This window comes from Myripristis murdjan, chromosome 22 (assembly GCF_902150065.1).
Source record: "Myripristis murdjan chromosome 22, fMyrMur1.1, whole genome shotgun sequence".
In the NCBI taxonomy this organism is placed as follows: Eukaryota; Metazoa; Chordata; class Actinopteri; order Holocentriformes; family Holocentridae; genus Myripristis; species Myripristis murdjan.
This window is the reverse complement of record NC_044001.1, coordinates 8,870,729-8,886,317: the sequence shown is the minus strand read 5'-3', so window position 1 is coordinate 8,886,317 and position 15,589 is coordinate 8,870,729. Positions and strand designations below refer to the sequence as shown.

Here is a 15,589-nt window from a genome sequence, read left to right as displayed (position 1 = left end):
CTTTAAGTAATAACTCCTATACTTTTCATTTTATATTACAGGCCGAATAGTTTCATGTATCATGAAACATAGTATGTTTTTACATCTGAATTGGGCTTGTGTGAATGCTTGCTTTGGATTACAGCTTGCATCATTAAATCCTGTGTATGGCTCAAAGCTTTTGTGGCACATGTTTGTCCTTACTCTGTGCACCATTATCTTGAGTATAATGGTTTGGTGCTTTTTTAAAATCTTATTTATTTACTTATTTATTCAGTTATTTAAATTCAGTTCATTTGTTTAATTCAAACCCTTCTTTACTGTGTAAAGATGTTGAGGTTGCACTCATTCAACATGCCATGGAGATTACAATATAAAAACATACAAAATTTAAAATTAAGTCCACAATCTTTAAAAAGCAGTCTTAAAAAAATCAGTTAAAAAAATCAAGCTAAATTTATTTATTTTTTCTTTTTTTATTTATTGTTGAGCAAATTTGTACTCATTCACAGTGGCATAGAGGCTGCAATAAATTTTATTTTTATTTTATTTTATTTTATTTTATTTTATTTCATTTCATTTCATTTCATTTCATTTCATTTCATTTCATTTCATGGTGTCGTTGCCCCGCAGCGCCTGCAGGGGGCACCGGTGATCAGCTGAATCCCGTCGGGCAGTGGGGGAAACTAATCCCGGCCGGCTGGTTGAGCCCGGAGCCCGAGCATCACGCAGACCGGCGGCTGGAGCGGACAGCCAATAAAGTTGAACACGGCGAGCGGCAGGCAAAGTCAGCTACAACAAGTGCACCGGAGCAGGTAGAAGAAACGCTGATATTTTTAAAATATTTTTGCAACCTTTTTTTTGTCAGATTAGTGGCCATGCTTAATCCGGCAACCTTTTGTTGTGCAGTGGAGGAGTGTTGGATCGAAGTGAGCGTCTTGCTCCGTTTATCGCTGCGATGAATGAAACAACAGAGACGGACTCAGCCTGAAGACGCCAACTGTGTTGCTTTTTTTTCAGCTTTGAGACGGAATAACTCCTCACAGAAATGCGATCAACGCAGGCGTTGCTTTCTAATTTGCACCAGAAACGACTGCTGCGCTGAGTAAGACACTAAAACTACTCTAATTTTTCTAAAAATAAATAAATAAATATCCGGCGCGTTTGCATCACTGAGCCACACTAAGGCACCTGACTTGCACTGAACTTGATTCAAGAGAGGTCATTCTTATGTCTGACTATTTGCCTGCAGTAGTGAAATTATCTAGTGTTGTTTATTTAGTTGATGATCAACTAGGCAGCATTACCAAAACAATGATGTAATGATAATGTGATAGTTTATTGATTAAATAGGGAAATTCTCTGTTTTGCTTGCCAGCTTCCAGGGAGGTAGAGGTCAGGTTTAGCTACAGAGAACAGGCAGTGGGTCAGTGTCTGGCTCAAGGGCACCTCAGTAGGGCAGATGCTTGCTGTCATCACCAGTTGTCCAGTTGAAGGACTTCTATAGTAACAGCTAAAGCTCTCGACTCTCTGCGTGACTGCTGTGTTTCTTGTACACCCAGTAGATGCTTCTGTGTTGGAGACTTGAACCAGGTGCAAGCCGGGCCGGAGCTGCGTGGAAGAGAGCGTTGGATTTCCTCTGGTCAGCCCTAAAGCAGTGTGCATGGAGATGATGATCATGATGATGATGATGGTGAGGATGATGATGTGCTTTTGAGGTAGGCCTGCTTCAGTCGTTTCTCAAGATGAGCCAGGGGGCAAACCTCGTCTTCGAGTGGCTGTCCAAGCTCAACCTGGCCCAGTATGTGGAGTCGTTCGTCGACAACGGATACGACGATTTGGAGGTTTGCAAGCAAATTGGGGAGCCAGACCTCGACGCCATAGGGGTCCACATCGAGTACCACAGACACAGGGTCCTCACAGCAGTGCAGAAGCTGAGAGAGGAGGACAAAAAGAAATCACCCGGCTACTATTTCACCTTGGAGCCCCTGGACCCGGCTGCTTGCCCACCAATACACCACCCAGAGAGAGAAAATGACCCCAGGAAGCTGAGGTCTTACACAGGGGCCGTGGCGGGACACCAGGCCTCCTGTCCCGGGAACCATAATCCCAGATTCACCCACTGCAATGACTTTGTGACTTATCCCAAACTGAAACTGAAGATACTGATTAGGGATAAACTTGCAAAAGATGGGATCAACCTCGGAGAAGCACCTTACACCCACAAGGTAGGCCACTGGGTTTTGTTTTATTTATTTATTTATTTTTACAGTGAGTCAACACTGAATGCCGGCTCATCATAAGCTGTCTCATACAATTTAATACGCTTACTTTGTTATCTTTGTGATGAATAGTGTGTCGAATTTCTTTGATGGTGCTGACTGCCCGTGATTCCTCTCTATTGCTCCCAGGAACTTGCTTTGGTTCTGCTCTTACTGAATACTGGAACCATTTGAAAGTGCAGGTTATCATTATTTATTATTTTGTCACTGATAGATTTGCTTATTCTTTACACAGTCTGGGCTGCAGTAGACTCCCGTAAAGCAATGTTATGTTTTCTTTTTTTTCTTTTTTATGTGAACCTATTTTTGTACAGGATTTATTGAACATTTCAGCCTGGGAATCAGGTTCATTAAATTGTTATCCTTGTAAAGACAGGTAACGCTGGATCTGTCTCGAGTTGTGACCTTGTTTTCTGTAGTCGGGCTGACAGCTATATCAATATTGCATCAATATCGTAATATGAGACTAAATATCATGTGCCTTTTCCTTGTTTCGAGGCTGCATTAAATGAAAGGGATGCAGTTTTCTGAACTTATTAGACTATAGTTGTTGTATTCTTTGCCTCATCCCTGCAATATTGTTACAATAACAATATTGAGGTTTTTGGTCAAAGAAAATATTTGATTTTGTCAACATCGCCACAAAGTGGATAGACCAATCTCAGCACTGAGCTCTCTTTTCTCACTGTGGACAAAATGTGCTGTGTATTCATCACAGTCTAAGGTGGTGTAAGTTGTGGAAACCAGGATTTGGGTGAAAGCACAAATTCCACCAGACTGGCTGCCGGATGACAGCAGGAGAAGGTACCATCTGCCTTCAGAGCTGATTCGGGCTTGAGAAGCTTCTCATTTTGAGTGTTTGTTAGAATGAAAAATCCACACTAGGATACCGCACCACTTTCTCTTGATCCAGCACAGCGAACGCCGCCTGTAAATGTGTATTTAAAAGTAAAAAATCCTTTGACCTGTGACGGTCGATGTCAGTGGGTCGGTGAATCCTCTCATGGATCTGTCTGCCACATCCAACTGTGACAGATGTTTACTACAGGGATGATTCATTACCGACAACACGGCATTTGGTGTGTTGTCAGGGGACCTTTCAATTTATGACTGTTGTCTCGTCTGCGCCGTCTGCAGAGATGGTTACTTCATGTTATTGCTGAAAGAGAAGGTGGTAATTTAGCTGTGGCAGCATCTAAACCCATGCAGTCTGTAACACATTCCACGTTTGGTCTGAGGCCCGTCAGATGAAAAGTCAAGTGACCCATTTGGCTCCGGTCCAACAGCTTTCATCAGCTGAATCCATGATGATGGGCTTTGATTATATTATGTCACAGTAAATTGAATCACTATGTTTAGTTACTGAATGTTTAGCATAAGATAATATATTGAAGGCTGAGGTATGAACGGGTTTGCCCTGCACTGTGGCACATCATTTGAGTGAATCCCCGCTAAGTCACACTGTTGGATTCCACCCCAGAAAACGGTTACACTTTCCGACCTAAGGCACAACTCGTGTTGTCAGGAATGGCACTCAGCCAGGAGAGCCTGTAGTTTTAATGCACACTCATGCTCTTCTAGGATTTGTCTCTTCTCAGCGGATACAAATTTAAAGCGCTCCTCATTAACAATGAATGACTATGGTTTGAGGAATCGGTAAGCCAGACGCAGCTGTCCAAAAGGCCCCCTTATAGTCGGAGCTGAAGTTTGATTTGAGCTGACTCGTGTGTCACAACACATCACAGAGCTGGTTTTACCGCACTGCCTCTAAACAGCCCACAGGCCATACCCTGCTACCTTTTGTACACTCATCAAAAAACTAGTGCAATCTATATGCAGCATTTTCATACCTATTCCAAATGAGGATGACAATCGTAATGTTAAAAGTTTATTTGTGCGTTTGTGCTATGGCAGCATGTGCTTGAAAGATGGTTGCACTGCATCTACTGTATGGTTGTGGCCTTTACAGTACATGCTCATGAAAGATTTAGAGGCTACAAACTACTAAGTGCACAGGCACTCTGTGATTCACTTCTGACCTTTTTGTGTATGTTTTGGCCAACAGGCATGGTGACATTCAGCTCTCTGGTAAAGTTACTTTTGATTCTTCAGGCTTGAAAGCACCACAAGCCATGACGAATCAGCCAGCGCATCCATCCTGTGGGTTTCTGAGGCTCCATCACCCGGCAAAATTTATTAGCGACTGATAACCAGCAGAGATTTTCTGCAAAGTAGATTTGTGTGTCACTATCAAATCATTTATGTTTAACGTTCTCCTTTACACTATCTGGTGAACATCTGAAGAACAGTGGAATTTTTCACTATTTCTACAGAAAATAGGCCAATCCGTTTGATTCTTTAATAGTCATATTCTCAAGACTTGGACATCTGTTCATGAGCAGGATGTTTGGCTGGTAGCAGCTACATTTCTGCCTCTGCTTGACTGTGGGGATCTGCTATCTGTGACTGCTTCTGCCAGTGTTGGATAAAGCTTATCATGGTGCATTAAGGTTTGACTGAGAGCTCATTGAGGTAGCACTCTCATCATCATTATCCCTTATTCTAGAGTTAACTGGCTCTTCCTGTCCATGAGCAGATTTACTTATTGGTATTTTATTTATCTACCGTATAGATTAATTCCTAGTATGCGTCCTTTTTTGTTAAATTCTCTCATGACCTTGGCAGTTCTAATGTGATTTCTTACTATAAGACACTAATGTGCAAATTAATTTTTTGTAAAAAAGTCCTTCAAATACCTCCACCACCTTAACCTTTTTGTAAATGGTGGACAAATGTCTGTCTTTGACTAGTTAGTAAGGACTCCCTGGACTGCTGATCTGTTGTAACCCATTGCTTCTAGTTTATTTTTAGTTTTTATGCTTCACGTTGTTTTATGTTGACTATTTGCATTCTTCATGTCCCACCGATGCTGCTTCTCTGAGGCGTGCCCCTCTCGTAAAACAGATGTATGTCGGTGAGGCTTTCCTGGTTAAATAATGGTAAAATGTAATGGAGTACCTGCTTGATTTGGAGCATGGCATCAATGAGGAGTCAATTTTTAAAAGAGCACATCAGCCAAGTCAGATTGATTTTGGTCTGTGTGATAACAGCTTTTTGGGAACAGTTTGACCTTTCGGGTCCATCAAGCTTCGTTCCATTAAGAGGTGGCAGAATGCACTTTTGTAGGTCAGCTCTGCCACCCACAATTGCTCTCTGCCAATAAAAATTTGGCCACTCTGGTATTTGATCTTTTGAGGTTGCATTTGATCAATCGTATGTAGAATGTGTTGCTAGGTAGAAGTCAAGTGTTTTATCACCCAGCAATATTTCAGTTTATTGTAGAGATTTTTTATTTTGCTTTACTTAGTTTATTGTGTATTAGGACTGTATTCTGCATAGCAAAAAGTTACTTTGGACAGAGTTGCATCCATCAGCCTTGGGCTACAATTTATAAACAGTTGTGTTTCTATGCATTTTTAAATAACATAACAGAAAGTGTGCATTGTCATAAATAATAATTGGGCTAGGTGAGATTAAATGAGGTTTCGGCACGGGCTCAATCCCTGCTCTGCTTTCAGCCTCAGAATGCCAGCAGTTTGGATCCGTGAGACAGATCTGTAATTAATTACACAATGGCTTTTCCCTCAGTGTGAATTTGGTAGTGCAGTCAGTTCTCAGTGTGTAATGTACTTTCCTGCCTGACTATGCTGCATGCATGACTTGTTCACGTGGGCCAACAGGACCCATTAGTGACTTTGTGGGAGAGAAAACAATTAATGCGATTAAAGCTGGTTGAGCTGTAAGTGACCTAAAAGCTGGCACCGGGGAACATATTTTTCACACGTTAGATTTTATGCAAGGGCAACATGGCAAAGCAAAGACCTAAAGTGAAGTATGATCTAATTCAGCCCTAGTTTTCTCATGAACTGTATTCCTCACACAGTGCAGTTAGTATTTTAAGATGAACATCTCTCTCTCAAAGGTAGACACTTTCAAAGTCTTTTACCTGTGATATCATCGACGCACACCCTCAAGCTGCACAGTTGGAGGCTAATTTGGCTCAGTCAGGATGCTCTTGTAATGAAATAAAAACCATTTTTTGCAGCAAATGGTAATACAAGTGAATTTGGCAAGGTAGCTCGGCTCCCGTGATGCTCAGACAACAAATCTGCGCAAGCATGACACATATTTGGCAAAGAGCACCCCCTGCATATGGGATAGAGCCCGAGAGATACATGTCACTTAATTATAATGGCAATGGAATAGACATAATAGGACAATGTAGTATGAATTCCTGAGTGCTAATGCAGGTGGAGGACGTCAGAGCGCTGTGGTAGCATGCGGCAGCGCAGTGAAGCAGCTAAAGTGCATGAAGGATGAGTGAACACCAGATTTGCTCAGATGGACTGCCTAGTTATTGGAGGTAGGTTGTGCTTGTATGTGATTGTTGGAAAACTGTTTGAGGTCGGCGGAAATGCTAAACTCCTTCACTTACCAGCAACCAGCTCATTTCACCAGTTTGCGCTCTTCAGAGTAACAGAACAATGACATCAAGGTGTTTAAATACCTTTGCAAGGGTAACGAGGCCATCCTATCAGCCAATAGTTCACCAGTTTCACACATAATCACTCGGGTAAAGGCTTCTCCTGAAGGTATTAACATCACCCCCTCACACACCAGTGGTAATCCCCTCATACAGCAGCTGACATGTGGCTGTCATGTCCTGCCTGAAGCCCCATCAAGCTCCAGTAGATGTAGATTATTTAAAGTTTTGCATCTGAGTGGCGCTATAATGTAGTTTTAAAGGTACTGCCAGCACAGCTTTTAGTTTTCTGCAGCATTTTGTGGTTGCAGTTAAACTTATCTGCTTTATGCCCAGTGCATGCTGACATAGACTCCAGCCTGCTGCAACCCAAGGAATAAGTGGGTATGGAAAAATAGATGGATGGGTGGATGTTGACGGATTTAGTGTAACCTCTTCGAGATCAGATTAATAACCCAAACTTTGTCAATGACTGAAGTTACAGAGCACACTCACCCTCATGATAGTGAAAATTGCAGGCCATATGAAGCTGTTTGACGCACATGTTAAAGTTACATGAGGTCATTTTAGTTATGTGCAGCTCCATCTGGCAGTATGATGTAACTGTTTTGAAAATTGAATTTCAGCGTTCATAGAAAATTATGTCTGTGAGCAAACAGCTCAGCGCATACACATGTTTGCAGCGGGATCTGTCTGCGAGCACTTTATACCAAACAATATCAAAGAGACAAGGGAGGCAAAATATCTGATTTTGGTGAATCCTGCAGTTTATGAGATAGTTTTTGCTTTGCTTTTAAGTTGCAGTTTGTTACTTCCTGTGGGCAGGGAAGTGTCTGTACCCAACACCACAATTTTATTCGGATCAAATAAGTCAAATCCACTGGGACTTAATTAGTGGGGATGTGATGCTGTTTTTTTGTTGCAGCCCCACTTGATTGAGGCTGATGAGATTATTTTATTTTTGCATTAAAATCTTGAAATTAATTTATCAAAAAAAAAAAAAATGTGGCCAAGTTAACTTCAGCGTGATTAACAACTTTTCTAGACTTACATAGAAAAATTTTTCCTTTGTCATTTGACAGCAAGGCATATGGCAAGCTGTTTGTTGTACTGGAACCCTGTTGGGAAGGATTCCCTCCATAGCTGTCCAAACAATGGGGCACATCTCCCTAGAAAGGCTCATTGTAATTCCTGGCCTGAAAACATTCACAGAATGGGGAACAAATCTTAGCTGCTCAGAAGATTTCGCTGTGTTGCTCTGCCAGAGGCTCCGAGAACAAGCAACACCAGCAGGCCCCCTCTGACAGAAGAAAAGCCGGGCTGAATAGGGCCTGGCAAGTACACAAGCTCTGCAGCAGCTGACAGCTGTCTCTGCCTTTGTCACCGCAGAATGGGAGACTGAATGGAACTGTTTTTGGTGAACAAAGTTGGTTTTAAAACACCAGTGCCCGTGATACTGTGAGGACCAGTGCAACATGATATAGCACAAAAGGACCTGTGATTGAATGAGAGGAGTGATCGTGGTGGTGGTTGATGTGAGAGTTTCCTCGATATAAATCAGTTTTGTCTTCTTCACATCAGAGCTTCGTTGGCATTAAAACAACAGTCGAGGTCAAATTGTACAGAATGCCGCTGTTGTAGCTTCACCATGAGCGTCTGGCTCCTGCGCAGACTGCAGAGGCTGCCTCGTAGTGCACGTACACCTCTGCAGAAGTGTAACTGTTCATAGAGCAATGCAAGACCTCAAAGTGTGTAATTGTTCCACTAGACCAATTTGTACATCTTCAGTGTTTTGCAATCACTGTTTTGTTGTCTCTCTTTAACCAGCATGACCTGGAGAGGTTTGCAAACATGTGCCAGTGTTGCCAAGTCATCCCCAAATTATAGTCTGCAAAATGTCACTAAATTCATGGTGAGAGAGCGAACTCTTTCTTCTAGACAATGCAAATATAATTGCGGAAGAGTTAACAAAATCTGCTGTCCAGTACACAAAAGCGTATGATCTTAGCTTGCTACATCCTTTGAATAACACAGCAGATCTATATCACTCCCTCAAATGTTATGTTCAGGCTGTGCTGTCCATAAAGACCAAAATCATAAACATTTGGTGTGATCCTGTGACCTTTTTGATTACCAAATGTCTTATTGTTTATCATGTGCAGCCATGTAGGCCTACTTAAACGCTTTATTAATGTTATGTCAATATAGAACAGCTCTAACCAGTGGGCCATTACTGGAATATTACCGGATTATTGCACTGATGGTGCCGTGGGGGGTAGGATAGTGTTGCACAGAGCACTCAAAAGCTTAAGATACCATGAACATGCTTGTAGCTCACAGTTTGGGATTAAATAAATTCCCGTCGCTAAGACATAACATTCATGAAGTAGGACTCTGTTCTCTCCTCCTGACAAGAAGCTCCATGTACCACGATGAGCGTTGCTACACTCAGCGTCGCAATACTGCCCAGTGACATCAGAGATGCATATGGTACTCATTCACACAGAATATTTATTGCCAGAGTGAACACTGTGCCATGTATAATGTAAACCCCGTGTTAAGCAGGGCATAATCACTGACCTACATTTGTGCATAAGATAAGAATTGTCTAGGGTCAGCAGGCTGGGGCGTAAAGGACAAGTATAGCTAGTAGCTTGTTGTTCTTTTTACATTTTTCTACGATTTAAGCTATTTAGCTAAATTAGAATAATCGCCATTCTGCCATTTGACGGAAATACTGCAGAAAAGCATCTATAGAGGCACTAGAGACACAATTTGAGATTTGATGTTTCAGTTTAATGATTCAGTGGAATTTCTGTATCCAGCAGCAGACTGTTTACATGCTCATTTTGGACAAATTCAAGAAGGGAGCTTGTTTCATTTTTATTTTTCCAAGCAAAAATCCTGTTGTTTTTAGTTGCTTGTTTTTCATTCTCTTAGCACTCCCACCTATTGAAGCCCTCCTCTGTCTGCAGCCTGTCCCCCTCTGTGGCTTCTGTTTTCCTTGTATAACAATGCTAAGCCGGTCTTGGGGACTATGTGGCGCTCTCCGAATTTAAATCAGTGTGGGGTCGAAGAAAGCCTCTTTTGCTTTGTGGCAAACACATGCAGAAGGCAATTGAATTGGGAGAGGAAGCTCAATACGAGTCGGCTTCAGAACTATTGAGTGCATTGAATTCCGACTGCTGCCGTTCTTACTGGCTGCTTTTTTGCATTTGAGAATAACAGATTTGGGGAAATAGCTCAGCTTTGCAGGCATGACCAACAGTATTATTTAGATTTGTAAGATGTGGCATATAGGGTTTGCCTGATGTAGCAGTTTGCCAATATATCCTGCTGATGTTGGCCTTATATTAAATAATGGATCCTGGCCAGTCACACTGCCTTGAAGAAGTGATGACCCACCTGAAAGTATTTTAGATGAGTCATCAGGATTTTAGGTGGGAGTTTAAGTTTCACTTGAGAGTTTCAATGTTAGTTTATGGTTGGAATGCCTTTTTTAAGGAATTTTTACACACTGTTAACAATAACATTTTAGAGGAAGTACCCAATCCCTTACATTTTATCATAAAAATGTGTAAAAAGGTGCAGTGAAAATCAAATTATTAGCTTCAGTACAAAATATTGCTCCAAAAGCCTTTATCAGACAAATCCTAAATAGAATAGGTTAGTATGTGGCCGCTATGCTGTCAAGTTTATCTGTATAGTACTTCATCACAGTTATAGTTTCAGTGTTATGCAATGGTAAATACAATATATGCCATAATTCATAATTCATTCCATTCTGCATTACCAACTTGTTTCACATCAAAAGAAACACATTTTCATGACTGCACCTTGTGTGGGACATGAGATATACCCATTGGAGATCTAGTGATTTTTTTAAGCATTTTCACCAGTTTTATTACACCACATTAATCCACACTATATTTGTTCTATGGCTATTAGGCTGACCCTTTTACTACTGCACAAGACTGTCAGACTCAAACTGAGCTCTCCAGTGCCTTCATGTTGGAGGGTTTGATTGGCTCACAAGTGCTGATGGTGTTTCGTGAATTTGCTCAGGAGCCTCTGTGCAGTGCGTGCCTTTTTGAGAGAATTTCTTGGAGCCCTGTCTCCAAAAAAAAAAAAAAAATGTTTTCATACAAGTAAACTGCATTGTCAATAATGTTTCAAGGGAAGGTATTGTGTTTCAGATTATGTTCGTTTGTAATGTATCATAAGAACATTTGTAATCACGTAGAAAGCAGGCGGGGTGGTGGAAGGGTCAAAGAACCAACTCACCCAGGCAACCTGAGTTCGAGTCCAGCACCAAGAGAAAGCGATGTTTGCTTGTTGTCAACATACATTACGTTACTATAACCAGGTGTTTTTATGTCTATACTGACCCTTTTTCTAACCATAACCAAGTGGTGGAGTGTACTTCTTGGGAGGCACGGTTGCCTCTTGAGATATCCTGCTAACAGAAAAAGAGAATGGGGTGAAAACATAACCCAGTCCAAGTCTATTGAGAGAGGCAACAATAAGAAAATCGACACCGCGCCAGTCTTAGACACTCAGTGACAACAAGGAAAAAAACTCCCACAAACACTTCAGAAGGGAAGAAGAAACCTTGCCTCATCCTCCCAAACATAACCCAGGACCCAGTTGTGTAGCTCAGCGTTTGTGGGGCTTCATTTTTAAAACTTTTCATCCCAGTCAATTGCACATTACTCATTGCAAAGTAAAAAACAAGTATAAATATACTGATATTTTTGATAACGGTAAAAACTGGTTTTGTTTCTTTTTAATTTTGTCACAGGATAATTGCAGTGTTATTGGAGTTTTTGCACATTTCCTGCCTTCCCTTACTTTAAACATCGCTGCACTAAATTAAAAGTCTCGGGAGTTGCTTTTTATGCCATTTGGCATTTAGTTGTATGAACGAGCTTGAGAGGTATGGCAAAACTGATTTAAAAATATCTTTAATCACAGTGCATCCATGTAAAAACTGTCAATTAACATTTAAGGGGTGGAAAATCAGCAAAAAATTATAGCAGCAAGAAAACACCAGAATTGCCCCTTAAAATTTGGAAAAATATCTCCTAAATTACAACTTTGCCTTGGATCTGGCATACGTGTATTGCATAAGGACCTTTTTTTTTTTTTTCTAATGTTCTGCTGGCTCCTGCCCTTCTCTCTTTGAGCGTTTAGGTCACAACCAGGCTCTTGAATGTCTTTGAGCAACACTACAGTGACCTTGGTCACGTTCCATTACTGCTCACTAACCGAGGCTCTCTGCTGGGCTATTTTTACTATATATGCAAGATTGGCCATTTCAGCAGGGTTAGCAAGTATTTTCAGTCAGTGGAGCAGAGGAGCCTTGTTGCCCGAGGCTAAAGGCTTCTCATCGAACAGTGGCACCATTACCCTGGTGCAGTCATATGTTCGTTTTGCTGTTTATTTATTTATTATGCAATATATATTTCCTATTTTGCGTGATCAGATGCACGAACTTTCGTCTGCACTTGGTCAGGAAATTGTATGGATGAATTGTATAATGAATTTGCTTACATGCAAAGAAAGCCATTTAGCCCATAACCTGCTACCACATCTGTTTTCTCAGTCATGTAACTACACCTTTAAAATTGTTTTTCTGTCATGTTATTGTTGATTTACCAATTTGTTTCTTGCTTATAGCTCAATAACAAGTGAGTTTCTGGTATGCACATATTGTGTACTGTGCTTGTTGCCACTGAGACTGCAAGGAACCGTGTACATATACATGTTTTTAGTTCCCAATATTAAATAATCATTGTATTTGATGCTTTCCCTTTAAAGACAGGTTTCAGACATTATCTGGTTCCACTTAGTGAATGTCCTGTTAATTTTTCTTGCAGGTTTATTATAACATCCACTGAGACCAACTTGAGCCTAGACACCCTCAACATTATTGTCTGTGTAACATTAGTATTTTAGCTTGTGCACAATGAAATTGGAGTTTTCGGGCGTCCAGTAATGGGGGGGTACTGTGCTTTTCTCATTCACTCCATTGTAAATAGCATATTTTGGTCGTCTTGTATTCCTTTTGAAATATAGGTCATGTTTGCTTTCAGCCAGTAGATTGTATACATACTTGTAGATCATTAGAGTGCTCTGTCTGTCTCAATACATTTGCGCTAATGTCCTGTGCCTCAAAATCATCACGTGACCCTCTCTGGTGCAGTGCATTAAGCATAGCCTAGTCATTACAAAGAAGATCTGATATTTGTCCCCTCCGGGCATATACTTATCAAAGGCAAATAATGAATGATTTCTAGATAGGATTCTGCCGCTTTAGTTGATTTTGCTGTCTGACCCTGGTGGTTTTACAAATCAAGTTCAGCTTCATTTCACATGTAGCCATGGAACTGATGGTGGTTTTTGCCTCCGTCTTCGCAGTCCGTCAGAGATAACGCTAGCTCTGCTATCCCAGATCCTGCCTGTGAGTCATCAGTCTCATATGAGATTGTGTTGGCCTTGGTTAATTGTGAAGGGCATCCAGTTCAACATTGTTTTCATACTCAGAGGAACAAATGAATAATTGACTTCATGTGAATTCATGAACTTGTTAATTCCTTATGACTGTGTGGTTATATAAATTTAAACTGAGCATATGATGCCAATCTGGCTTCCACATGAATCACAGGGCAAAGAAAGCTCCAGTGTGTTTTTGCTGCAGAAATCACAAAACCTCCTAAAAAAAAAAAAAAAAAAAAAAAAATCTCTGATTTTAGGTCCCAGTTTTATGCGTTCCACTTCATAGTCACTGAGCTCCTTCAAGCGACACTGAGCTCTGTGGAGCTTTTCTCTCCAATAAACAGTTTCGCCCAGCAAGTGATGAAAAGTATCAGTGACTTACCAGCGCATTTGAGACAGCTGTGAATAAATGCAATAAAGAATAACAAATCAAGAATTAAAAATTGAACACAGAACGCCAAATACTCAATGGAGCTTGTAAAATCAGGCAGTGAGCTTGTAGTCCTTTGTAGTTTTGCAGTGTTTTGTCAGAGAAATTGAATACCTTTCCTTCTGCAGCAAGGGATCTGTTTAACTGTGTCATGTTAATGCTGTAGAGTTCTCATTTTTTTTGCATTCAGAAGCATATAGCCTTCAATTAAAAAAAGAAAAAAACACAATCATCATGCTACAACAACTGTTGCACTGGCGAAATGCTAAAGAGAGGAACTTGTCCCTCTCGCCTTGCAGGAAGTTGCATTTTGGCTGACGGCATATTGATTCTCTGCAGGATATCTCAGAGGTAGCCTATATTCCTGGTCTGCAGCTGTTTAAACTGTTCATTCTTGCTTTTGTCTGTGTTGCATGGAGGTGCAAGATTAGGAGTGATACTGATTTGACTTTAGAAAATTGCATAAACTGTCTCTAAATTATCATTCTGTCACTTGACATGACAACGCTCCCTGCCTACAGCCCTTCACCCACGATGTCCAAACAGTAGCAAATATGTAACCTTGGTCTGACCTGAAATGGAAGTGAAGCCACAATCAGCAGGATTTTGGCTGCACTACAGTGGTCAGATGCATCATTTCTCCATGTTGCATCTAAATCAGTCTGAGAAATCATGTGTGGCAAATGGGCAACCAAATAAACAATGTAGCTGCCCCTTCGGTTCAATCAGTGTAATTTTTTAAAATGCCAGAATGTAGTGTTGAGATGCACCACTTCTCCACAAAAAACGAATGAGCATTAACTGAGACACAATGTTGTGTTTGATGTATGGATGAGCAAACAGACAAAAGGACAGAGATTCATCCATACATCCATATTGAAGAAAAGACCCTGTGAATCTAGTACATTTCCTCTTCTTTTTGTCTTTGTCTTCATCTTTATTCTGTGTTTTTTTCATCTTCGCACCTTCCTGTTGTCTGAAAGTTGCCTGGAGCTCATCCAAAATGCAAAAAGTACAAGTCTTGACTGTGAAAACCTTGCACAGTACAACTGCCCCTAAATCTCTGCAGAGGATTCCCAGCTTTAGAGCTGACTTCAAACTTGTTTTGCAGATCAACAAAGCATTTAACATCCCATCGCACCAAAAGGCATCTGCCTCACATGTTCATGTGAAACATGAGCCCACCAGGTCATCTGGCAGAGACTTTTAAGTTATTCCCCAGTCAAAGTCAAAAGCAGTAGCAATAGCTTTTATGTTTTTCTAGCTGCCGGAGAAGCCTGTCATAATACCTGTGAGATGCTATAAACTAAATTCTTTATAGGGAAAAAAAAAAGCCAAAACAAAATAAAACTTGAAAACTTGTGTTGAAATTTTAATCCTTTGTGTGGCTAGTGGCTGTTTGCTCTCTGCATAATTCCTTGTTTTTATTTCTGTTTCCAGGTTTGCAGGTTTGTTTGTTCCTCTGACTTTAATGTAAAATGCAGTGAGTTTCTTAACACTTGAAGGGTTATGTTGGTCATTTTTCTCCCCCCCTGCTGAGTGACTGGGTTGGTTTCTGGATAAGACGCAGTAATGCCCAAAGAGACACTTCAGTCTTGTAGCAGCTAAAATCACAGGCCTCCATCCATCTGTCTAATAGGTTGGCCCTTTGGTGACTCGACCTGCAGGGGTTTAGGGATTAGATGTGTCCCACTGTTACAGTTTGGCCAATGTGCCCTGATATGACATAATCCATCCAAGTCAGGGTTAATCACTTTATCTCGCATGTTTTTTTTTTTTTTTTTCCCTACAGAAGCTGTTAGATACTGTGCTGTAATAAGCAAATAGGCTACACCCTAAGATCAAATAAGACCAAAA

The 15,589-nt window shown here is 40.9% G+C and overlaps 1 protein-coding gene across 4 annotated transcripts in view; it reads left to right on the top strand.

Moving 5' to 3' along the window:
- Positions 1-634: 634 nt before the first annotated feature.
- sash1b (SAM and SH3 domain containing 1b) overlaps positions 635-15,589 on the top strand; it is a 63,755-nt gene continuing 48,800 nt past the window's right edge. Inside the window, exons 1-3 of one of the 4 annotated variants that reach the window (XM_030044423.1) lie at positions 635-794; positions 889-1,084; positions 1,542-2,207. In XM_030044423.1, the coding sequence (XP_029900283.1) occupies positions 1,725-2,207 (483 nt within the window). In that variant the 5' untranslated portion in view covers positions 635-794; positions 889-1,084; positions 1,542-1,724. Of the gene's footprint in view, positions 1,085-1,541; positions 2,208-15,589 lie in introns of all 4 variants that reach the window. The other 3 variants (XM_030044422.1, XM_030044419.1, XM_030044420.1) reach the window with 3 other exon arrangements.